The sequence below is a fragment of the Hippoglossus hippoglossus genome, chromosome 23 (genome assembly GCF_009819705.1).
Source record: "Hippoglossus hippoglossus isolate fHipHip1 chromosome 23, fHipHip1.pri, whole genome shotgun sequence".
NCBI classification, from domain to species: domain Eukaryota; kingdom Metazoa; phylum Chordata; class Actinopteri; order Pleuronectiformes; family Pleuronectidae; genus Hippoglossus; species Hippoglossus hippoglossus.
Genome location: NC_047173.1, coordinates 18,222,583 through 18,246,345, shown reverse-complemented (window position 1 = coordinate 18,246,345; position 23,763 = coordinate 18,222,583). Strand labels below are relative to the sequence as shown.

At 43.0% G+C, this 23,763-nt stretch overlaps 3 protein-coding genes across 3 annotated transcripts; 1 reads left to right on the top strand and 2 right to left on the bottom strand.

The window, feature by feature from the left end:
- Nucleotides 1–1,179: 1,179 nt before the first annotated feature.
- On the bottom strand, nt 1,180–7,026 carry ing3 (inhibitor of growth family, member 3). The gene is made up of 12 exons (XM_034578313.1): nt 6,874–7,026; nt 6,661–6,732; nt 5,193–5,293; nt 4,600–4,665; nt 4,221–4,317; nt 4,066–4,137; nt 3,847–3,963; nt 3,548–3,711; nt 3,218–3,408; nt 2,891–3,083; nt 2,264–2,302; nt 1,180–2,061 (listed from the first exon to the last, which is right to left on the bottom strand). Exons 1-12 carry the CDS (start codon nt 6,899–6,901, stop codon nt 1,945–1,947), a joined length of 1,257 nt encoding a protein of 418 aa, XP_034434204.1. The 5' UTR covers nt 6,902–7,026; the 3' UTR covers nt 1,180–1,944.
- Nucleotides 7,027–7,820: 794 nt separating this feature from the next.
- tspan12 (tetraspanin 12) lies at nt 7,821–11,290 on the top strand. Its single transcript, XM_034578315.1, has 9 exons — nt 7,821–8,116; nt 8,212–8,267; nt 8,309–8,379; nt 9,005–9,087; nt 9,316–9,451; nt 9,750–9,815; nt 10,432–10,539; nt 10,636–10,779; nt 10,874–11,290. The coding sequence occupies exons 3-9, from the start codon at nt 8,314–8,316 to the stop codon at nt 11,174–11,176; spliced, it is 906 nt and encodes a 301-aa protein (XP_034434206.1). The 5' UTR covers nt 7,821–8,116; nt 8,212–8,267; nt 8,309–8,313; the 3' UTR covers nt 11,177–11,290.
- A 4,165-nt stretch (nt 11,291–15,455) lies between these two features.
- On the bottom strand, nt 15,456–23,763 carry kcnd2 (potassium voltage-gated channel, Shal-related subfamily, member 2). The gene is made up of 5 exons (XM_034578298.1): nt 22,655–23,763; nt 18,322–18,484; nt 17,950–18,045; nt 17,502–17,737; nt 15,456–15,719 (listed from the first exon to the last, which is right to left on the bottom strand). The coding sequence occupies exons 1-5, from the start codon at nt 23,761–23,763 to the stop codon at nt 15,548–15,550; spliced, it is 1,776 nt and encodes a 591-aa protein (XP_034434189.1). The 3' UTR covers nt 15,456–15,547.

Genomic DNA, 23,763 nt, shown 5'->3' with positions numbered 1-23,763 from the left:
ACTCCGTGTGAGAACATGAAGTTCTGCGAGAAGAGAACCGACGTTTCATCCGTTTCTTTACCACTAATAATACACTTTATAAACGTATTTATGATGATTCTGTCTCATAAAACCAAGATGACGTTATTTAATTTACCTAGGTTCCACCTGCTGTGACATCATCCACAGATCTGATTGGTCGATCGTCTTCCTCCACATCTGTTCACCTGCTCTGGAACTGGTCACATGCTCCGTACCTTACCATAGAGACGTCAGTAAGAAGTGCATCACCATGGTAACCACCAGGTTTGAAATGAAGACAAACTGTTTCATTGTTCAGACGTTCAATTTGTTTCATATTATTGATCTATTATCTGTAATTGAACCATTAACAGGGAAATCATTGGCTGCTGGTTCCAGCCAATCACATCACGTTTCCTGATTTACATAAACCTATATTCCCTTTTACATTTAAACTGAACATGTATATAAACGTGTATAAACTAAATCTGTGTCTGAAATATTTTGATATGACAAATTATTTATCTAATGAATCAATAATAAAATGATTTTATCGTTTGTTCAGTCATAAAATATCAAATTATTTCCTGTAGATTCGATTGTAAACGAAAATAAATAATAATCACAAAACTTAGAAACAAATCAACCATTTTATTGGACTTTTTCTTTACACATCCCTGGAAACAAACACGCATCAGTGCAGAGCGACTGAACACACACACACAGACACACACAGACACACACAGACTGTACGTCCTGAACCATGTGGCCGAGGTCACACTGTTTCTAATCCTGTTCTTCAGGTCGCTCAGGCTCCTGTAGATTCATGTGAGGATTACAATTTCGGAGATTACAGCCAGATAAAAAACATCTGACACGTCAACATCTGGACGTTAAAGATCTAAATCTAAGATGAAAATTCAGTCAATAAAATTAGAACAAAACAAATCGTATTAAAATAAAGTCAGGATTATTCAATTTTGTTTAATTAAATCTGAATATATTTAACTTCATAAAAATAGAGAGAAACTGAACGTGATCAAAAAGCGTGAATTATTTAGACCTGGATTAATTAAATATGAATCTGGATTAGAGAAAGTTTTACTAATCCTGGCTTTATTCTATTAAATCTTGTTTGAATTTAAATTTAAGATCAGAGAAAAAACAAAGATTAATTTATTTAGATGAATCTCAGAACCGAGCTCCTCTTTCGATCTCATGTTCACAATGTTCTCAACAGAAGGTAAAATGTTCCTCCTCCTCTCGACTAACTAAATCTGCAACCTGATCCGGGCAGGCTGACCTCTGACCTTCGTCCTGACCAGGTGATCTGTGTGTGGGATCCTCAGTCAAAGTAAAACCGTCCCATAAAGAAAGTCTATATATTGATCGTGGAGAGAAAATCTCATCAATTTAAATTCCGAGATAAAGTGTCGGAATTTCGTTCGTCAGGTGAAGACATGAAACTCTTCGTCCAGCCAATTATTTCTACTTTTCAACATTTAATTGTAAATTTCATGAAAACCGCAGGGTGTCTGTTTGTCCGTCGTTAAATCGTCTTGAATGAATCGATGCATGGACGGAGGGGGAGTTGTAACTTTCGTGTTGTGGAACCAAACGAAGCCTCAGACATGAAACGATCAAATGAATCCAAGATTAATATGATCAAATGATGTCAGGATTAATGACGTCAGATTAAATTTATTCTTGATAATTAAAATCGGAAATCTGAGAATAAATTCGGTCTTAAAAGATAAACGATCTTAGTTTTTGAGTCAAACTAAAACATTTGATTTATTTTCCTTCTTGTGGCTTCGATCCGTTTGTTGGCACAAAGATTTGAATCAGTGAGCCGCTGTGTGAGCAGCCCGTTGACCTCTGACCTCTATGGTTCTGCAGTGTGTTACAAGGTTAAAATCCAACATGGCGGACAGAGCAGTGAGTCTATTTGTGGCGGCTGCCTCTCCTCTTCATGGCGGCCGTACACTGAGGACAGTACCACTTCCCCTTGGGAGCCTCCGTCAGTCCGACGCAGCCGTAGTGGAACCACTCGATTGGACACTGAGCGGAAAGTAAAGATTATTATTATGAATCAACTGTAAATCAACCAGTTCAGTGACTGATGGAAGATTATTCTAACAGGTTCAATTAGTTTTGTATTTTCTGCTTCCAGTTTATTAAAAAAACAAATTTTTAAATATTAAACTTTAACTTATAAGAAATAGTACTAAAAGATTATAACATTAAAAAAAATGACACTTACATCTGTGTTATCGCAGCCGACCATTTCTCCATAAGAAACCTGCAAAAGACCCAACAACAGTTTTACAGTTTCTACTTATTTAAATTATCATCATGTTGGGTTCATTACATTTTCTGGGAGTCAAACATCAAAACATTAAACCAGCAGCACAAACTCAGGATGTTATGTTTGATTATCAAGTAAAGAAGTGGAACCGTGTTCTAGGGATGTCGGGATTAACCTATTTTACCATAACCGTGGTTTCATAACCATAAGAATTGTAAAAACTACGATATCCAACCATGGTGTCCTGCTTCTCTCGAGTCACGTAATATGTGTGTGCGCTTGTTTGTGTGTGCCACTGAGACATTAGTTGAGAAGAGGGGACTGAGGAGGAGGAGTTCACAGCGAGAGGAGAAATCCTTGTTTACTTTCGGTTTCTGACAAGAAGGAGCGCCTGACCCCCCCACCCAAGGTTTTCACGTGGATTTGAAGATTTTATTGATGACTTTTATAGTTTTACAACCAAGTACCTGTGTATATCGAGGATTTATCTTCTCCTCGTTGTTCCAGAGGCCGATCAGTCTCCATCTGTTACTGCTTTTAAATTCCTTCTTAAAACCTTCTACTAACAGCGTGTGTGTGTACCTGGTTACAGATGCAGTATCGGGGCTCGTTGGGGTCGTAGGTCCAGTCCACCTGACTGTTGGCTTCAGCCTCAGGTAGCGCTGAGGCCTGCTGGGAAAGCTCCTGGGCCAACGCTGATGATGACGAGCACGATGACAGAGAGGAAGAGGAGGACGACGAAGACGACTGATGATTAGAAGACTTGATGCTGCTTCTGGAAAACAGAAGACACAGATTTAAAGGTCATTTTAATATAGACACATGTTTCTGTTTCTTAAAGATCTGAACCTGCAGGATGAATTTAACACATGCTGATGAAAAGTACAGGCGGGGGAGTGGAGGTCTTACTTGGACTTGCGCCCCCTGGAGTCGGTGGCAGTGGTGGGGGTGAGGGTCTGGGTGAGGGTGGAGGCCAGAGCAGAGGAGGAGTAACCAGTGTTGTCCCGGGACAGAGAGAACTCTCTGCCGAGCTGGAAGTCGTTGTTCTTGATGGCTTCGTAACTTGCTTTGAGACTGGACGTCCTCCTGCCCTCCTTCATCTGGAACCAGAATCAGACGTCAACACAGAGACGAGTCTTCACAGCAGCACTGTCTTTATACCACACATTACAAAGGACCCAGGCAAACCCAGAACCACATCTGTGGCTGGTATAACCTCTGAGGAGAACGGTATTCAACCTGTGCTGTTGCCTGAACAGCCTGAGCAGCTGCCATGGTGATGGCCCCGGCTCCGGCCCCCGGCCCCGCAGGTAGAGAGCTCAGGTTGTAAGAGGCCGGAGGCTGAGACGAGTTCACACTGTACACGTTGTTGGTGGACGCGGACGTGCTGTTGGTGCGACAGCCTGCAGGGGGCAGAGTGAACACGTACAATGAGAGAACTGCTATTTTGGTTATAATGTATTGTCCCTTCACATGTTTGTCTGATTTTATGCTGTACTGGTGGAGGAGGAGGTCAGAGGTCAAGTGGAAGTCAGTACCTGGCGTGTTTTCTTTTGAAGCGTCTGACGTGAGAGTCGACAGCAGAGCTTCAGATTTAAACTTCTTCTCTGGAACGTGCTCTGTCGTGTGATGAGTCGGAGCGCTGTACTTCCTCTCTGCTCCCACACACAGCAGAAATGTTAGAAACATGTTAAACCAACACAGAGATCAGATCCCTGATCAGATTGATAAGCAGACTCAGGATGGTTGGTACGTACTCTCAGTGGTGGTGTGAGAGTGGACGTGATGGTTGTTGACTGGTTGAGACGGACTGTCCATCTCTAACGACCCTGAGAAGAAAAAAACATGAAGTTAAACAACCTCCGCTTCCTCGTGTTAGTTGTTCATCGGTGAGTCTGTGTGAGTGACGCACGTCTCTCCAGGATCTCGGTGATGCCGGCGTTGTCTGCCTCCAGCTCCATCTTGAACTTGGCCAGTTCCTGGTCCAGTTTCCGCAGATGACGGTCCACCTGCAGGAACATGAACAAATAGCATCATTTTATTGAAGCAGTGAAATAAGATCCAGTCGCTCTGTGACAGGATGATTGACAGGTTTAACTTCCTCTGTTGTACAGATGTTTCTACAGACCACATCTGTAGCATCATCATCTGTTTCCTGTTTTTCTTCATGTGAATCAGTTTCTCTGTGGCTGAATAAACTGAACATGTATAATGTTCTGCAATAACCATGTTTGTGTGACGTGTTCGTCGTCCAGCTCAGAACGACTCGTCTTTAAGCACCGCCTACTCACCAGATCATAAATCTGATTGGCCAGCTGAACTTTTTCATCTGCGTCTTCCAGAGCTTTGTAATAATCCTGAAACAAGAACAAAGTGATCACACACACGTTTTAATAAAAACATAACCATTCACTGCAGATACACAATCAATGCTCAGCTGATTGATCAACATGACAGGAGTCGTGTATGAAGAAAATAGAATTACCACACTAAGGCTGTGTGCCTCTGACCAACAGTGCAGTATCTGTGTACATACTTGCACGTACTTTCCCCTCAGATTCATATAAAGGTCACTGTTACCTTTGACAACTGAAACATAATCACTTCATCTTTGAGTCCAAGTGACAACTGATCAAAAGATTGGATATCCACCTTCTTCCATGATGCCCTGGTCACTTCTTAGAAAACTACAATGCTCCCACGCTGCAGATGTCAGGCTGGTACGTCAGTTACCTCTGAGCTTTGTACAGCACGCCTCTGCTCGACTAACATTCAGGGAAGTGGCCCGCACGCACAACAAGCGCACCGCACACACACAAACAATGTGACGCGCACGATGCTGAAAAAGTTGAATTAAGGTCTGGTTTCAGTCGTGATTTCTGACCTTTTTAATAACCTCCATCTGTTCTTCTCTCCACTCAGGTTTGTTCTTCTTTGCGTTGACAAAGAACTCGATCACTTTCTGCTCCAGCTGATCAGTGGCGTCTGTAACATTCAGAAACCTGTGAGTTACTGCGACTTCTCTTCAGCAACACAATGATCTCGAATCATCAGCCTGTGAAAACAATAGAATCCTTCCTGTCTGGTCAGCGGCTCCTCACTGATTGGCCAGATTTTGTGACATCATTGTTGATATTGTGTACCATCTATGTGTAAATAAAGGTTAAAGTACAGTGGGAATATTTCACAGGTTGATGATTGCTGCCACATTAAAACTCAAACTGATGATTTGAATATCACAATAATGAGCATCAGACACGTCACTGCTGTTTCCTGTTTGATCTGTTTATCACTTCAGTATAAACTACTCGTCACGTTTTAATTCTACACATGTTCACATGTAGTTTTCTGGCTGATTTAACATTTGATTCAAGGATTACATTTGAAAATCTACTGTGTGTACTGTGTATGTACTCTGTGCGTACTTTGAGTACTCTGTGTTTACAGTGTGTGGGTACTATGAGTACTGTGTGTACTGTGGGTACTCTGTTCATACTGTGGGTACTCTGTTTACAGTGTGTGTGTACTCTGAGTACTCTTTGCGTACTGTGTGTACAATGTGTGTACTCTGAGTATAATGTGTGTACTGTGGGTACTCTGTGTGTACTCTGAGTATAATGTGTGTACTGTGTGTACTCTGAGTGTACTCTGTGTGTACTCCGAGTGTACTGTGTGTACTCTGAGTGTACTGTGTGTACTCTGAGTATAATGTGTGTACTGTGTGTACTCTGAGTATAATGTGTGTACTGTGTGTACTCTGTGTGTACTGTGGGTACTCTGAGTGTACTGTGTGTACTCTGTGTGTACTGTGGGTACTCTGAGTGTACTGTGTGTACTCTGAGTATAATGTGTGTACTGTGTGTACTCTGAGTGTACTCTGTGGGTACTCTGAGTGTACTGTGTGTACTCTGAGTATAATGTGTGTACTCTGAGTGTACTGTGGGTACTCTGTGTGTACTGTGGGTACTCTGTGTATAATGTGTGTACTCTGAGTGTACTGTGTGTACTCTGAGTGTACTGTGGGTACTCTGAGTGTACTGTGTGTACTGTGTGTACTCTGTGTGTACTGTGGGTACTCTGAGTGTACTGTGTGTACTCTGAGTATAATGTGTGTACTCTGAGTGTACTGTGTGTACTCTGAGTGTACTGTGGGTACTCTGAGTGTACTGTGTGTACTCTGTGTGTACTGTGGGTACTCTGAGTGTACTGTGTGTACTCTGTGTGTACTGTGGGTACTCTGTGTGTACTGTGGGTACTCTGAGTGTACTGTGGGTACTCTGAGTGTACTGTGTGTACTCTGAGTGTACTGTGGGTACTCTGTGTGTACTGTGGGTACTGTGTGTGTAACATACTCTGAACCTGCAGGTCCATCTCCCTCATTTCCGTGAACCTGTCGCGAAGGTCCATGGGAAGCTGCTCGATCACTGCCAGGAGAAGAACAAGCCGTTACGTGCTAATGTTGCTATGCTAACGGCCGGAGCAGCACAGGCCGGAAAACACCGCACATTGAACGCAGAAAACGCACAAACAGCCCCCCCACCGCAAAGTCCCGGTCCCATACTCACTCTCCAGGTAATCCTCCAGGTACAACATGGCGCCAAATCCGACGTTTCACGCGCTTTATGAAACAATTCTTTTCTTCCAATATGGCGCCGGCAGCCGCTGCGTCTCTGAGAAAAACACTGAGGTCACACCTGCTGACGTCAGCGGCGCTCTGTCTTCTGATTGGTTAAAACACAGGCGGGCGTTGACGTGTGTCCTCAGAACAGATGCCTCATGGGAGTTGGAGTTCAGAACGACTTTCGAACATTTATTTTGTGATCATGATAATGATTTTATTTAAATAATTTGATTATGATATTCTAATTTTAAATCAAAAACAACAATTAGCATAAAATAATCAGATATTTAAACGTGTTTATGTAAAATGTTCTGCTTAATGAACAGTAAACTAACAAGGGTATGTAATATATATTGTGTATATTGAATGATAATACATCATATTACTGAACTTTATATCATAGTAAAATAATTCGTTTGTTTTAAGGACGTTAGATCAGAACCATAAAAACCTGTGTTGGTTTTAATGATTTTATCCTGAGGAATAAAACTCTTCTTTTTAAACTTCAGATCAGTTAAAACATTAAATAATGAAGAACATGATTGAGGTTATTCTTTTATTCATTCTCCTGTTTGACTGCAACAAAACAATAGAGTTTCTATTATACACCTGCGTGTGGGTGTGGCTTGTGTTCAGGTAAATATATTTAAGTTAACCATTTAAATTTATACTATGAATCAGACAGATTTAGATTTTAATGAGACAGTTTTCTGTGACCACACGTCACAAATTATATAGATTAAATAGACTATATGGCCAAAAGTATGTGGACAGTAGTCCTTGCAGCCACCAGAGGCCTCCACGTGTCTGTGTCCTGTCCTCAGCTTCATGACGTCTGTGACCCCGAGTCTGAGGCTGGAGGCGGACACATTCCTCTGTCCTCCCCCAGGACCAGAGAGGGAGGGAGGACACAGAAAGAGAAAGAGAGAGAGAGAGAGAGAGGAGCTGCTACTCAGAGAGTTTAATTAGTGACGAGAAAGAAGAAGCAGCAGCAGGAGACAGTTGAAGTTCTGCTTCAGGTCACTGTCTCAGTCCTCAGAGACACAGATCTGGTTTTACAGCAGGTCACTGAGGATTTAAATCAGCTGCTGACGACCTAGCTGGACTCTGGTCTCTGTCAGCTTCTGGTCTCTGGTCTCAGCTGGACTCTGGACTCTGTCTGGACTCGGTTTTGGTCCTGGTCTGAGGTGAGTGTAGTTCTGTAGTTCTGCAGAATCCAGATCAGTCCAGAATCAGGTGTGAGTTTGGTGCTGAGTGATTTGTGAACCACCTGTTGTTAAAGTTTCCTCTGACGGTAAAACCCAAGCACGAGGCTTGAGCCTGAGAAGCATGTTGCCATGGTAACCCGGGCTCAGATGAGCGGCGCGCACGAGCTGCGGTCGGGATGGCTCGTGAGGACGCGGTGAGATGTCTGAGGTGTCTGCTGTACGCACTCAACGTGCTCTTCTGGGTGAGACCTTCATCTTCATCACTGTTATTAATACCATCACTAACATCACCATCATCATCATCATCATCATCACCTCTATTTTCAGTGAATGTTTTGTAACCACAGTCACATGGTAAACTGTTTAACATGTGAACATGATTCCAGCTGTTATCATGTGATGAATGCAGTATATTATCAGAACATTTTACATGTGAAACATCACACATGTTTATCTTTACATGTGATGACTGAACTTCATGTTTTTATTTGTTGAAGCATATCTAAAAAGATCCGAAGGGTCAAAGGTCAAAGTCACATTACAGTTTGCATTGATGAAATCGACTCTATGTAACAACATCGCCCTCTGCAGCCACGCGTGGTGACTAATTCTATTGGGCTTTGTGTCTAAAAAAACAGGGTCTTTTTTCATCAAACTGCTGCTTTAATGTGAAATAGTGTTGATTTAAAGTCTGAAGTGAAAGTAGGCTGTGTGTGTGTGTGTGTGTGTGTGTGTGTGTGTGTGTGTGTGTGTGTGTGTGTGAGGGTTAGGGGTTTGTGTGTGTCTCACATTCCGACATGTTATTTGTAGGCAGCAGAAACTGATCTGTTTATTTCTGTGTGTGTTTATTTGTGTGTGTGTGTTCAGCTGATGTCAGCGTGTGTGTTGGGAGTGGCCGCGTGGATCCGAGACTCTCTGAACACCGTCCTGACGCTGACGGCTCATACCAGGTGAGTTCAGGTAACAGTGACACCTGGTGGATGAGGAGTCTCAAGCGATGTGACGACACATAAACACATCGCACTACTCCAGTGGTAGAAAGTTACTAAATACATCTACTAGTACTACTGTACTGAGGTATTTCTACTGTCTGTTGCTGCACGCATTTGCATCTTACACACTAGCCTGACACGCTAGTCTGACACAGGTCAGAGGTGAACACGTATGTGTGTGTGCAGGTTGGAGGAAGCGGCCGTCCTCACATACTCTCCAGCTGTTCATCCCGTCATCATCACCGTGTGCTGCTTCCTTATCATCGTGGCGATGGTGGGATACTGTGGAGCGCTCAGGTGTAACCTGCTGCTGCTCTCCTGGGTACGTCTCACCTGTCGTTAACCACCCCCCCCCCCCCCCCACACACACACACACGTCACTGTGATCCAGGTCACCTGTCGGCTGTGACCTGAGGGGGCGGGGCCTGGGGCCAGGTGTGTATATGTATGGGAGGAGAGCGTCTCCTCGGCCTGTCCCTGAAAGACGAGCTGTCAGGACAACCAGAGAGCATGATGGGAAAACATTAATAACATTACATTATCCTGTATCACATTCGAGTGCATTAGATCAAATGACTTCCCACCACATGTATGGTATTAACCCTGAGTATGTGTTTCAGTACCTGTGCAGTCTGCTGGTGATCTTCTGCGTCGAACTGGCCAGCGCAGTGTGGACGTATGACCAGGTGAGAAAACTCTGCAGCACCCCACAGTGTCTGAACACAGTAAATAACACCTAGTTTAATTAAACTGCAGACCGTCGTATAATTATATTCAAATTCAAACTTTATCTTAGTGTGTCTGTGATACAGTTTAATACACATGTGCTACACAACACTTGATGTGTAGTACATGTGGACAGTGTGTGTAGTGTTATGTAGAAGAGTGTGTTGTGTGGTAGTGTGTAGTAAAGTGTGAGTTGGTGTGTGAGCAGCTGCTGATACAAACTGAAACTAAAAATAACATGAAATGTGAAACATGTCTGGATCTCCTCTTACACACGCACACACAAACATACACACCCACACACACCCCCCCCCCCCACACACACACACATAAACTGTTTGATCAGTGTGTGTGTGTTATCTGAGCTCAGGTCTCACCTGCCTGCAGGGGATTGTGGGTATTGTAGTGAGGACAGATTGTTATCAGGAGGGGCGGGGCTTCAGGATGATCCATCATCAGGACTGATAAGGGGGGGGGTCATGACAACTCACCTGTTAAAGTTGACTCTGTGTGTGTGTGTGTGTGTGTGTGTGTGTGTGTGTGTGTGTGTGTGTGTGTGTGTGTGTGTGTGTGCAGCCATCAGTGCAGCGCTCTGATATGATCAGTCTTAAGTCTCGGATGTCAAACTACGGCCTGCAGAGATACCAGTGGCTCACACACACCTGGAACAGCTTCCAGACACAGGTAACACACACACACACACACACACACACACACACACACACACACACACACACACACAGATGACCTGTAGTCATGTGACCTGTGTGTGTTGACCAGTTTAAATGCTGCGGAGTGATGTACTTCACTGATTGGCTGGAGATGACAGAGATGGAGTGGCCTCCTGACTCCTGCTGCTCCAATCAGTATCCAGGCTGCGCTCGCCACGCCCGCCACCACGACCTGAGTGACCTCCACCAAGAGGTGAGACATGGCCGCCTCTCATTGGTAGAGACATATCACATGTTCACAGAGGTCGAAGGTCAAACTGACTGTGTGTGTCGCTGGTTTGTTTCAGGGCTGCGGTCCAAAGATCTACAGTTTCATTCGTGGGACGAAGCAGTTGCAGGCATTGCGTTTCCTGGGCGTGTCCATCGGCGTAGCTCAGATCCTGGCCATGGCGCTCACCCTCACGCTGCTCTGGGCGCTTTATTATGGACGAAAGTCTCCAGACCTGGACTCCATGGCACCCCCGATGGACTCCGCCCCCGACACTGTGACGCATGGAGCCTCAGCTGAAGCTTCAGGCAGCAACCAGACTAACATGTCCGCTGCCTCCACGCCGCAGGAACACCAGTTTGAGATGGAGCGCCTGTCGTAGCCGTGGGGACAAGCAGGAAGTTCTCCAGGTTCATTCTGGGACGTGTAAACATGTGACATCATCAGATGACCAAACAGAAACTGAGGAAAACACGACGTGGTAAACGGTACACGTTGTGAACACGTCAGGAACACGTTGTGAAGACGACAGGAACACGTTGTGAACACGTCAGGAACACGTTGTGAAGACGACAGGAACACGTCAGGAACACGTTGTGAACACGTCAGGAACACGTTGTGAACACGTCAGGAACACGTTGTGAACACGTCAGGAACACGTTGTGAACACGTCAGGAACACGTCAGGAACACGTTGTGAACACGTCAGGAACACGTTGTGAAGATGTCAGGAACACGTCAGGAACACGTTGTGAAGATGTCAGGAACACGTGAAGACGACAGGAACACGTTGTGAACACGTCAGGAACACGTTGTGAAGATGTCAGGAACACGTCAGGAACACGTTGTGAACACGTCAGGAACATGTTGTTGGAACAAAGACAAAAACGTTGTCCCTTTAAAGTGAACCTGAGCTGATTCGTAGGAACCAGGACAGATCGTGGCTCTTTATTGAACATGAACATGAAACTTGATGGAACCACCACTGTTCTCCAGACGTTCTCCAGAACCTGAGCGGTTCCTATGTGAGGGATCAGCAGATTTGTGTTTTATATGAGAACATGTGTGATGTTGATGTTTCATACTTTTGTGTCTGAGTTATTTTTCTCACTGGAAAATAAAACAAAGTTTAAAGCAGAACGACACAGAACATGGACGTTTGATTTGTTTACCAGACTCTGCAGACGGGCCGGGTGGTGTTAGTGTGTCAGTGTGGAGCTTGAACGTTTCAGAGGTTTAATTTCATTTCAGACCGTTTATAGATCAACTACAGGGATCAATAATTGACAAAATCCAATGAATAATAAATAAACATGCAATTATTAATGTGATATAAGGTTAAATAATGTTTTCATAAATTCAGGTTAGACACATAATTTAAGATAAAATATTTTGACTGTGAAGAATCTTAAATATAAAATTGTAAAGGAATAATATATCAAATTTACGAGAAATTTTAACAATTAAAATACTGAATTCAAAACCTAAAAACAATGCAATTAGGACCTGAGAAATACCTGAAATCCAAAACTTCAGTCAAAGTAACAGTAACTGTCACACACAGTTTCTGGTGGGGTGTGAGTTTCGGGGGCTGAATTGAACACTCAGACGTGTTTCGTGTTTTTTCATGGGACCATGTTTTATTTGCACACACGGTGCCTGATTGAATAAAACAAGATGTGATTCACACCGAAGAACAACGACAGCACATGTGCACGTAATCATCATCATCAGAATAATAATATAATCAAAAACGATTTTTACTACCAAAAATCAACAAATCAGTTTCTATACTTTCTTCCTGTTTCCCACAGAAAAATACGATGTTTGCATAATTCAGTTTCTGACATGAATAAGATTTGTGTGAAGCAGTAACGGTGACGGGACGCGAACGGGCAGCGAGCAGGTCATTTCAGCTGTGACCCGAACATTCCAGTGTTTATCATTTACAAAATAAACCACGAAGAATCGGTTATGTAACATTCCAACTGTGAGACGAGATTTAGTTGTTAAAAGTGAAACTTCTTCCGATTTCAGTCGTCCACAAAATATTCTCTGATGAATCTTTGGTTCTGTGAAAACATTAGAATCCAGCTCGATCAAACGTGATCAGCTGAGATCGTTTGTCTTATTTGATCAAGATCTGACGTAGAAAATCTCAGAAGGTCACATGGTTTAAGTCTGAGAGAAAAGTGACCTGGTTCAACCTCTGAGGACAAAGACTGAAGATTGAGACTCAATATAAAACAGATTTCATTTAAAAGACTTTCATTCATTCATCTGTTTCCATTATTCACTCATTCATCTGTTCACTCATTCACCTGTTCACTCATTCATCTGTTTCCATTATTCACTCACTCATTCATCTGTTCACTCATTCATCTGTTTCCATTATTCACTCACTCATTCACCTGTTCACTCATTCATCTGTTCACTCATTCACTCATTCACCTGTTCACTCATTCATCTGTTTCCATTATTCACTCACTCATTCACCTGTTCACTCATTCATCTGTTTCCATTATTCACTCACTCACTCATTCACCTGTTCACTCATTCATCTGTTCACTCATTCACTCATTCATCTGTTTCCATTATTCACTCACTCACTCACTCATCTGTTCACTCATTCATCTGTTCACTCATTCACTCATTCATCTGTTTCCATTATTCACTCACTCACTCACTCATCTGTTCACTCATTCATCTGTTCACTCATTCACTCATTCATCTGTTTCCATTATTCACTCACTCACTCACTCATCTGTTCACTCATTCATCTGTTTCCATTATTCACTCACTCATTCATCTGTTCACTCATTCATCTGTTCACTCATTCACTCATTCATCTGTTTCCATTATTCACTCACTCACTCATCTGTTCACTCATTCATCTGTTCACTCATTCACTCATTCATCTGTTTCCATTATTCACTCACTCATTCACCTGTTCACTCATTCATCTGTTTCCATTATTCACTCACTCATTCATCTGTTCACTCATTCATCTGTTCACTCATTCACTCATTCATCTGTTTCCATTATTCACTCATTCATGTGTTCACTCACTCACATGTTCATTCATTCACCTGTTCACTCATTCACCTGTTCACTCATTCACCTGTTCACTCATCTGTTCATTCACTCATTCATCTGTTCACTTACTCATTCATTCATTCACTCATTCATCTGTTTCCATTATTCACTCATTCACCTGTTCACTCATTCATGAAATTAGCTCTATCATGAGAAAACAGCATCTGACACATGATTTAAACTTAAAACTAAACAACATGATTTAAATAAATAACGTGTCAACAAGATAAACAAAGATAAACAGCAGCTCCTGTTTACAAACAAAAATACTTTTCTTCTGACATCATTGTTTGTGTTAATGTTTGTGATGATGTTTGTGTTGATGTTTGTGTTGTTTGTGTTGACGTTTGTGTTAATGTTTGTGTTGTTTGTGTTTGTGTTAATGTTTGTGTTAATGTTTGTGTTGTTTGTGTTGATCAGAGTGGAAGACCGTCGGCTGCGACACACAAACACACACATGCACACACACAGACACACTGACTCTGAACATGTTAAGGTCCTGATCCAGAACTCTGTATAACATATGGAACATATATTAAAACCACTTTTTGATTCAGTCAAATATTCAGAAAGTTTTACAAATAAAATAAGAAACAAATTAAACATAAATAAAAACAAATACATAAGAAATGATTCAAATAAATTAATATCAAAAAATAATAAATAGTAGAATTAAAATTAAATAAATAAATAAAAAATTGTAAAAAAGATAAAATATCAAATTTGGAATTAAAATGAGTTGGTGTATACATGAAATAACAAAATGTATATTCCAAGGTTCATATTTAATTCATTAGGTTAAATTTCTTTCACAACCACACATTTACTGTTTTAAGCGTATGATAAAACAGTAAATGTATGTATTCTTATAATAATAGAATCAATCCAGTTTATTAGGAACCTCCAGACTTTTGGTCCATGTTAAGAATCAAGATCGTACAACACGTGGACTTCCTGTTTTCAGGTATTTCTCACGTAACGTGTCGCTCCCCTGAGACTGAAACAGACGAATCTGATTTAACCAGATTTCAAACTTTCAGATTTTACATATTTGATTATGATTATTTTTCACAAGAGTAGAAAAAGAGATGTTGTGTTTTTTAACTGTGGAAGACATTTAAGTCCTTCGTCAGATAAAGAGTCTGAGACATTGAGGACGAAACAACGTGTTAAAATCATCATCATTCCCATGACGAGAAAAGACTGGGACTTTTTCTTTGGTTAGGTTTGAATTGTTGAGAGAGGCTTGCAGTTTCTTTGTGCTATGCTAGCTTACATATGTTACGATGGTTAACGGCGAACTTCCCAAAACGGGGACGTCTCATTTAAACTTGAATTTCGAGACATAAATCGAATGAATCAGACTGAAAAAATAACGACTATAACGATTTAAAATCAGAAAGAGACAATTTATCAGCCGTGCTACGATTTCTCTTCTGTTCTGCGCTGCTGGAGAAACAATCCGTCCTAAAATGTGTGATCGGAGGTGGAGTCAGCCGAGTGCGTCCAAGTTCACGTTTCCCTCTGCGTGGATAACGTTGAGCTAACCAGTCACTCCCAGTCTGAGTCTGTTGTGGTGCCGAGGCCGTCGACCCCGAACCTGTCGTCCTTCTGCTGGCTAGATCATTTTTCCATGTTGGAGGGGGGGGCGGAGTTATCTAGAGCGCTGACACCCGCACGATGTTGCCCTGGGAGTCGTTGGTAGAGCCAGTTGATCCGTCGCCTGCGGTGCCAGGCGGCGTTGGCATGCTGATGATGGCGGCGGTGATGTGCGGCTGGTCGCAGTTCAAAGGAACCGTCTCCTCGAAATTTGCGTTCAGACTGGAACGACTACGAGAGAAGAAACAGAAATATGGATCTTTATATAGTAAAACATGTTCAGAGTCACTGTAACGAGGATTCTTTAAAAAGTTTCATCGGTAGAAGAACTTTTACGAACACGTGGACGTTAAGGTGAATGTCGTCAGCAAACATCAAACGTCAGAACTTATTTGACCTTTTCAGTCTCTTAATAAAACCAATGAACTGAGTTTCAATCAGTGATTTAAATCATTTTCTGTGAAACACAAAGCAGCAACATGGTCGATCATAACCACGATTTATTAATATACTAAGTCTTGTCTCAAAATGAATGAAAGTTGTCGATTTAGTTCAAGAGAGCAACGGCCAATGGAAATACTCCAACACACTGTGGTGTAGTCACATGACATGCAGTTGACCAATGGTGTAACTTTATCAGTGAGTCAGAGATATTCACGTTTAAAGAGCCGATTGAGGAAGAAAATAACCTGCAGATCAATATTTCAAATAATCCTCAGTTGTCCTTATTTTAATGTCTGCACCATCATCAGACGACTGACTGCAGTACCTGTTCTCTCCAGGTGGCGTAGAGCAGTGGGACACTGTGAAGCTTGTATTAATATGACAGATCGAGGATCATGTTCCTGAGACTCTGTGTTTGTTTTATTTTAGAATCATGTTCGTCAGTGTCAGATCAGTGAGTTTAAATAAAGTTTTTCACAGTAAAGTTTCAGTCGGCGGAGACGGTAGATTCCAGATGTTTATGTTCCCACAGCTGGACATTCTCTGGATTCCTGCTCCGTCACATGATCTCTGCTGTTTATAAACGAGTGAGCGACTCATCCTGTTTCACTCACTTTTATTTAGTTTAAAGTTTTATCTGAATAAACTCACAGAGACAAACATTCATCTTCAGTCAAAGCTAAATACATTATTATATTTTCTTGTACACCATAGATGGGTTAGGGTTTTTTACTGCTCTCTGATTGGCTACCAGCTGTCTCTTAGACTCAATTCAGACTTTATTAAACAATACATAACCATAGCAACAGGATCATTAACATCTCAACTAGAAGCTGAGGAACAAATATCATCGATCATCACATTTTATTTGTCTCATATTTGTCTCTTAGATGTTAACAAGGAGCAACATCCTCTGTTCTTAACTCAAGAAGAGTAAAACTACCAAAGAAACTTTATTAACAGTGAATAAAGCTCAGAGAGTCACATGTGAGGATCCTCTCAGGACAAAAGTACATCAATGACCTGGAGCCTCTTCAAGAACCTTTTCAAGAATCCCTGAACCTTTTTGATGATAAGTAGAACCTCATCAAGAACCTCGTACTCAAATTCCTCCAAGACCTCCTCAAGACCATCAAACATCTCGCTAAGGCTTTTACATCCCTTTGCTTTCACACCCAGAGATCTCTTCAATGATCTTCATAGACCTATCAAGAACCTCTAGACCTTTGGACAATCTCAAACCTCCTTATGAATTTCCAGAAGATTCCCATGGCCACCGAATAGTTTGTTAAGAATCTCTGCAGAATCCTCAATGAGCCCAAAATCGTCTTGAAGACTTTTCAACTTTCACAGGGAACTTAAGCACATTAGGACTTATGATACCTCTTCTAAGAATCCTGGGACAAAGAGTTTCCTCAAGGTCAACTAAAACCTTCTCAATGACTCCTGGAACCTTCTGAGATCTCCACAACCTTCATAGGGAACTTCCTCAGATTTCTTCAGAACCTTCTCAGTGACTCCTGATGAAACGTAGTTTTCCAGTAATGTCCTCCTCACGTGATTATTTACCTGACAACACTCGGCCTCTCTCTGATCTGGATGGTGCTCAGCTCCTGGAAGCTGCTCTGCAGACCCACAGACATGTTGGAGTTTGGGACTTTGAAGGTCTTCTTCTTCCTGCGGGCGCAGCAGGACGTGAGGCTGTGAGGTGAGGACAAGATGGAGGAAGAACGGGAAACCTGCTTCACCAGCGTCACCTCCCTGCAGCTCTCATCGTACGTCTTCTCCTCCACAAACTCGTGGTTCTGAGGAACGTCGCAGGGAGGAGAGGGAAGTTTAACGTGAGGCATCAAACAATAAATCTTTATATCGTACGACAGCCACTATGTGTAAGATTTGAGACTTTGGCAGCTGTGTGTGTGTGTGTGTGTGTATATGTCTGTGTTGTGTAGACTCACTGTTCTCCAGACACTGCTTGTTGTGTGTCTGTGTGTATGTTTGTGTTGTGTAGACTCACTGTGGTCTTCTCCAGACACTGCAGCAGGTGATGTTGGTGAACTTCGTAGTCATGGTTGATTTTACACACCAGCGCTTGTCCCGCCTCCTTTGACGCCTTCACAAACAGAAGTCACATGACCACAGAGTGAGTCCAGGACCTTAACAGTCCACCACAAGTGGCTAAGCTAGGGTACGTTAGCATGTCCGACGGTCCCTGAATGCACCTCGTTGGAAGATATCAGAGACATTTAAAATAAAAACTTTGTATAAATGACGTCGTTTCGAGATGAATTTTAATAAATTTTCATTTTTCAGTGAACTATCCCTTTAAAGTGTGTGTGTGTGTGTGTGTGTGTGTGTGTGTGACGTCGTGGTGCGTTCAGGGTCCTACCTTCTGAGCGCGTCTCTTCTCCGCTCTCTGACTCTGGAGGTAGAATCGACTGAAGTTGGAGACGATGACGGGGACGGGCAGAGCGATGACCAGAACTCCGCTCAGAGAACAGACGGAACCGAAGATCTTCCCCATGATCGTCTTAGGAACCATGTCACCGTACCTGAGAGGAAGAGGAGGAGTTAGAAACTAAATCCTCAGATCAAAGCCAACATCCAAGTATAGAGAATCAGGAGTCACACGATATAATATCATATCATATTACACAATATAATATAATATAATATACAATACAATACTATCTATAATATAATATACTATACTATAATATAATTATTACATTATTATTACATTTCATTGAGCTGACGCTTTTATCCAAAGCGACTCACAATAAGTGGATCAACCATGAGGAACAAACCAGAACAACAAGAATCAAGAAAGTACAATTTCTTCAAAAAAGCTAAACAACAAAGTTCTATAAGTAAGTGACATGTAAGTGCTACTAAATTGTTAGTTTAAAATAATTTATAATATAACACAATACAATATAACATACTATAATATAATATAATACAATACAAGTAACTATTTGTGTTTAAAATCTTTTCATTTGTTGAAAGTAAACATTGAAATGATTAAAAACCGTTTCGTAAATAAACTTAAATAATTAATTTGATTGTTTTTATTTACAAGGACTCATCAGGAATAATAAATAAATAATCAATGTATGTTCATAATTTAATTTTAATTCACACAGTTAAATGTTTTATTTTAATAAAAAACTTTATTAGTCAGTTTTCAGGCGACAGATCCTCAACATGTTTTTAACGATTTCAGCTGCAGTTCAGTCGTCATCCCAACGAGGGAGCCAAAGCTTCACTTCCGGTTTATAAACATTCGTGTTCCCCAGAGACAGAGAGAGAGAGAGAGACAGAGACAGAGACAGAGAGAGAGAGAGACAGAGACAGAGAGAGAGAGAGAGAGACACACACACACACACACACACACACACACACACACACACACACACACACACACACACACACACACACACACACACACACACACACACACACACACACACACACACACACACACACACACACACACACACACACTTCCCATCGTCACATGTGGAACAGAAATTAGATTATTTAATGGATGAGTTTATCATGACTGCAGCTTTCTTCTCTTCTGTGACCTATAATTACATTTTTATTAATTCACATCCATTTCATTTTATATTTATTATTAATTATACATTAATATCTTATGTTACAGAGCTTTTCACTCATTTCAGATCAGCTGATTATCGTCGTCTCTGCACATTTTCATCCTTAAAAATCTCCATAAAAACAAAGACGAGACTTGTTTATCCTCCATTATTGTTATTATATTATTATTATTATTAATATTATTACTCCTCCTTCTCTTCTTCTTCTTTGTCTTCTCTTTCGTTCACTTCATTTGTGAGTTAACTTTGTTCTGCAGCTTCAATTTGTTGAGTTTCATAGAAAATTTAACAGATTCCTTGTGATTCCTTCAGGCTATTAACCAGCAGCAGCCCCCCCCCCCCCCCCCCATGTCATCATCACGCCCTGAAACGTGCTCACGGAGCGAGTGACATCACAGTGATGAAGATCAGTGTGATGTCACGACGAGGCCTCAACCGTGACGACTCACACAACAACAGAGGCACCAACGAAGAAGAGACAGTGGATCATGTGACTCTGCAGCAGGTTTATGTTCAAAAAAAGTTTCTGAAATTCTGATCAGAGTGAGACATCTCCACAGATCCTCTCAGGACTACATATGCGTATACGAACACGTGTGTGTATTGTGCGTGTTATCTGCATCACGTGTTTGAATAAATGAACATGTGAAATCTTGTGTGTTTACATGTTTCAGGCTCATCATCATCTTCTCGCTATAAACAGGAAGTCAGTGTGGCTCCATTACACCAGAGACACGTGTGACAGCTACACGCTACACGGACTCATTGATCTATAGACAGATGATGTTTCAGTCTGATGGAACGATACTAATTGTTTGTGTTACTGTGTGTATGACTGTGTGTGTGTGTGTGTGTCACTCTATCTGTATGTGACGTAGAAACAAGGTGAGTCTCAGCTCCACACCTGCTGCTGTAATTACACTCAGGGACAAACAGATTATATAACACACACACACACACACACACACACACACACACACACACACACACACACACACACACACACACACACACACACACACACACACACACACACACACACACACACACACACACACACACACACACACACACACACACACAGCTGATGCTGTTTATTCTATCTGACTTTCTCCAGATTCATCCTCTATATGCTCAATGTATGTGTGGGTGTGTGAGTGAATCTTCTTCTTCTCTGAGGTCATGTTGGCATCAGCAGGTTCATCAGGATGATCCAGATGTTTGACCCTGGTCTGACTGTGAGTCCTGGTTCTCCAGAGAGAACCTGGTCTGTGGATCTGTTTGAGTTCATGAGTCTGAAGCTCATGAACTCATCATCACACGGATTAACATCAGGAAACATCCTGTATGAACAGCAGCAGGTTCAATTTGCACGCACACGCACACACACACACACACACACACACACACACACACACACACACACACACACAAGACTTAACAAGCTCTGGTCCATGCTGTCTCCATGGTAACAAATTTAGTTTTCTTCTCCGCAGACTCGTTCAGTCTGAACTGATCAAACAGAGACGCTTTATGAATCATACAACATGACACCCAACCACATGATACAACACAACATGACACGACCCAACAACATGGTATGTTATTCTACAACATACAACTCATCACTGCTGAGGTGTGTGTGTCTGAGGTCATGTAAGATCATGTGTCTGTTCATCATGATGTAAATACTACATTACCCATGAGCCTCAGTGACGTCACAGGTGCATTAGTTTCCTGGTCACATGACAGACGTACAGCGAAGACGTTTGTCCTCACGTTGCAGCGGCGTGTTCGTCCAGGTGGACGAGGGGAGGGGCCACAGGTCACATGGCGTGCAGGTGAAGACAGTCACCTGTGCTGTCACCGGATCCCCTCGTGCTCGACTGACTGGAGATCAGGTCACAGCGAGCAGACCGAAACCTGATCACAGACCGAGGAGCAGGACACGCCCCCAGGGGCCGTATTCCTCCAGGGGGCGGGACGACAGGTGACGAAGGGTCGTATGGAAGCGCCGAGTCACATGTTTGACAATTTAACCAGATAAAAACTCTTACGACGACATAATGAAAAAATTAAAGTTCAGGAGCAGAAATGATTGAATTTGTTCAAAAGATCAATTTATGATCTGAATAAAGTTTTGACTTAAACTGAAAACAGCTGATCTGTTTAACAACGTTTAAATTCCACCTCATGGTTTCATTAACCTGTCGATGAAGACGAGCAGCGATCAGTCCCTCATCCACTGGTCCTTTCTATACAAACATGTTCCTCAGGAGTTTATGTCCAAACATCGTCACGTGTCGAACATGTGTCATACAAAAAACTCAACTTCAATTTTAACTGAAATATTTCAACAGTGTTCAAACCTCTCTCTCTCCATGTGACTAAATAATAAATGTGTGTTTGTACTCGTACACACACACACACACACACACACACACACACACACACACACACACACACACACACACACACACACACACACACACACACACACACACACACACACACACACACACACACACACTATGTAACCACAGGGAGGAGACGACTTTATGTTTTGACTTCAGTGTTTTACTATCGGACAAGTGTGTGTGTGTGTGTGTGTGTGTGTGTGTGTGTGTGTGTGTGTGTGTGTGTGTGTGTGTGTGTGTGTCACTACGTCTCTAACCACACACACGAGTCTGAGCTGATGTTACAGTCCAGTTAGAATCAGTTTGTTTTCCAGATGTTTCAGCTTCAGACACACATCTGGAAACAACAGATATTTCTACGCTGCTGCTCCAAGTGGATTTTATAGCTTCAGATGTTTTCTGTGGATATTTTAGTTTGTGAAATAAAGTCACACAAACACACGCACACACACAAACACACGCACACACACACAAACAAACACACACACACCTCACTCGCCTGTCTGAAATAAAGTTTCACTCCTGTAAAACTTTATCGAAAACTTAAACAAACGTCTGAAACTAAAACCAGAGAAAATCTGACGAAGTTTTAAATCAAGACTGAAAATGTCTCTTCATCATCAGTTAGCCACGCCCAATTTCGGAGCCACGCCCCAAAACACTCACCATCAGCATCACTTACCCCAGCGTCGTCATGGTGACGATGGTGTACCAGAAGGCGGCGGGGATGCTGGTGAACTTGCTCTCGCTGGATCCTTTCTCTGCGTAGAACATGACGGTGGCGAAGATGATGATGGCCATGGTGAGGGAGAAGAGCAGGAAGCCGAGTTCCGACGCGCAGCTCTTCAGCGTGTAGCCCAGGATGCGAAGTCCCGCAGAGTGTCGCGAGAACTTAAAGATCCGGAACACCCGGAAGACGCGCAGCGTGACAAAGGCACCGCTCACGTCCTCGTTGTCCGTCATGACGAGGCCGATGTAGTACGGCATGATGGCCACCACGTCGATGACGCTCATCACGCTTTTTACGAACTTGTAGCGGCTCGGCGCCGCCAGGAGGCGCAGCACGTACTCCACCGTGAAGATCATGACGCACGCGGTGTCCAAGCAGAAGAACGCGAGCGCGTACCGCTCACCGCACGACACCTGCCTGACGCGGTTCGGCGCCGCGCCGCACGGAACCGTCTCCGCCACGTTGGCCATCACCGACACCGCGATGAAGAAGCCGGTGACGTAGTAGAGGACCAGCGCCGTGGTGGAGGAGTGCGGGTTCTCGAATGCGCGCCATATGGTCTCCTTGAAGCTCAGGTCCGCGGACACGAGCTCGCGGCTCTGCTCCATCTCCTCGTCGTCCTGGATCCGCTCCTGGTTCTCCCGCCGCCGGTCCTTGTACTCCTCGTAGCAGCAGTCACCGATGATCTCCGGGATGATGCCGAAGAACTCCAGCTCCTCGTCGTACGCGGAGATGCACTCCTGCCGCGGGAAGTGCAGCTTCCCGGTGCGGTAGAAGTTGAGGATGTGGCGGAAGATGTCCGGGTCCCGGTCGAAGAAGAACTCGTTGCTCTCCTCGAGGAAGAAGAAGTCTCTCTCGGTGGAGCCCAGCAGCGTGTCCGGGTACCGCTCCAGCGTGTCCCGCCACGTCTGGAACTTTGTCCCGCTCACGTTCAGGACGATCAGTCCGTCCCGTCCGCGCCGCTTCTCCTTCGGCGGCACCGGCATCGGTGCACTCGCCACCGGCATCCAGCCGATGGCCGCCGCGCGAGCGAACGGCAGCCACGCCGCTCCCGCTGCCAT

Bases quoted from the DNA above. Each gene is read 5' to 3' on its own strand.
- kcnd2 (XM_034578298.1), bottom strand. From the start codon at position 23,763: ATGGCAGCGGGAGCGGCGTGGCTGCCGTTCGCTCGCGCGGCGGCCATC. The intron at 18,485-22,654 runs GTAAGTGATGCT...TCTTCCTCTCAG, and splicing joins GTCACCATGACGACGCTGGG to GTACGGTGACATGGTTCCTA. The intron at 15,720-17,501 runs GTAAATAATCAC...CTTCTCTCGTAG, and splicing joins GAGAGGCCGAGTGTTGTCAG to TCGTTCCAGTCTGAACGCAA.
- tspan12 (XM_034578315.1), top strand. From the start codon at position 8,314: ATGGCTCGTGAGGACGCGGTGAGATGTCTGAGGTGTCTGCTGTACGCA. The intron at 9,088-9,315 runs GTGAGTTCAGGT...GTGTGTGTGCAG, and splicing joins ACGCTGACGGCTCATACCAG to GTTGGAGGAAGCGGCCGTCC. The intron at 9,816-10,431 runs GTGAGAAAACTC...GTGTGTGTGCAG, and splicing joins CAGTGTGGACGTATGACCAG to CCATCAGTGCAGCGCTCTGA.
- ing3 (XM_034578313.1), bottom strand. From the start codon at position 6,901: ATGTTGTACCTGGAGGATTACCTGGAGA. The intron at 4,318-4,599 runs GTGAGTAGGCGG...ATGTTCCTGCAG, and splicing joins CCAATCAGATTTATGATCTG to GTGGACCGTCATCTGCGGAA. The intron at 3,964-4,065 runs GTACGTACCAAC...GTGTGGGAGCAG, and splicing joins CTCTCACACCACCACTGAGA to AGAGGAAGTACAGCGCTCCG.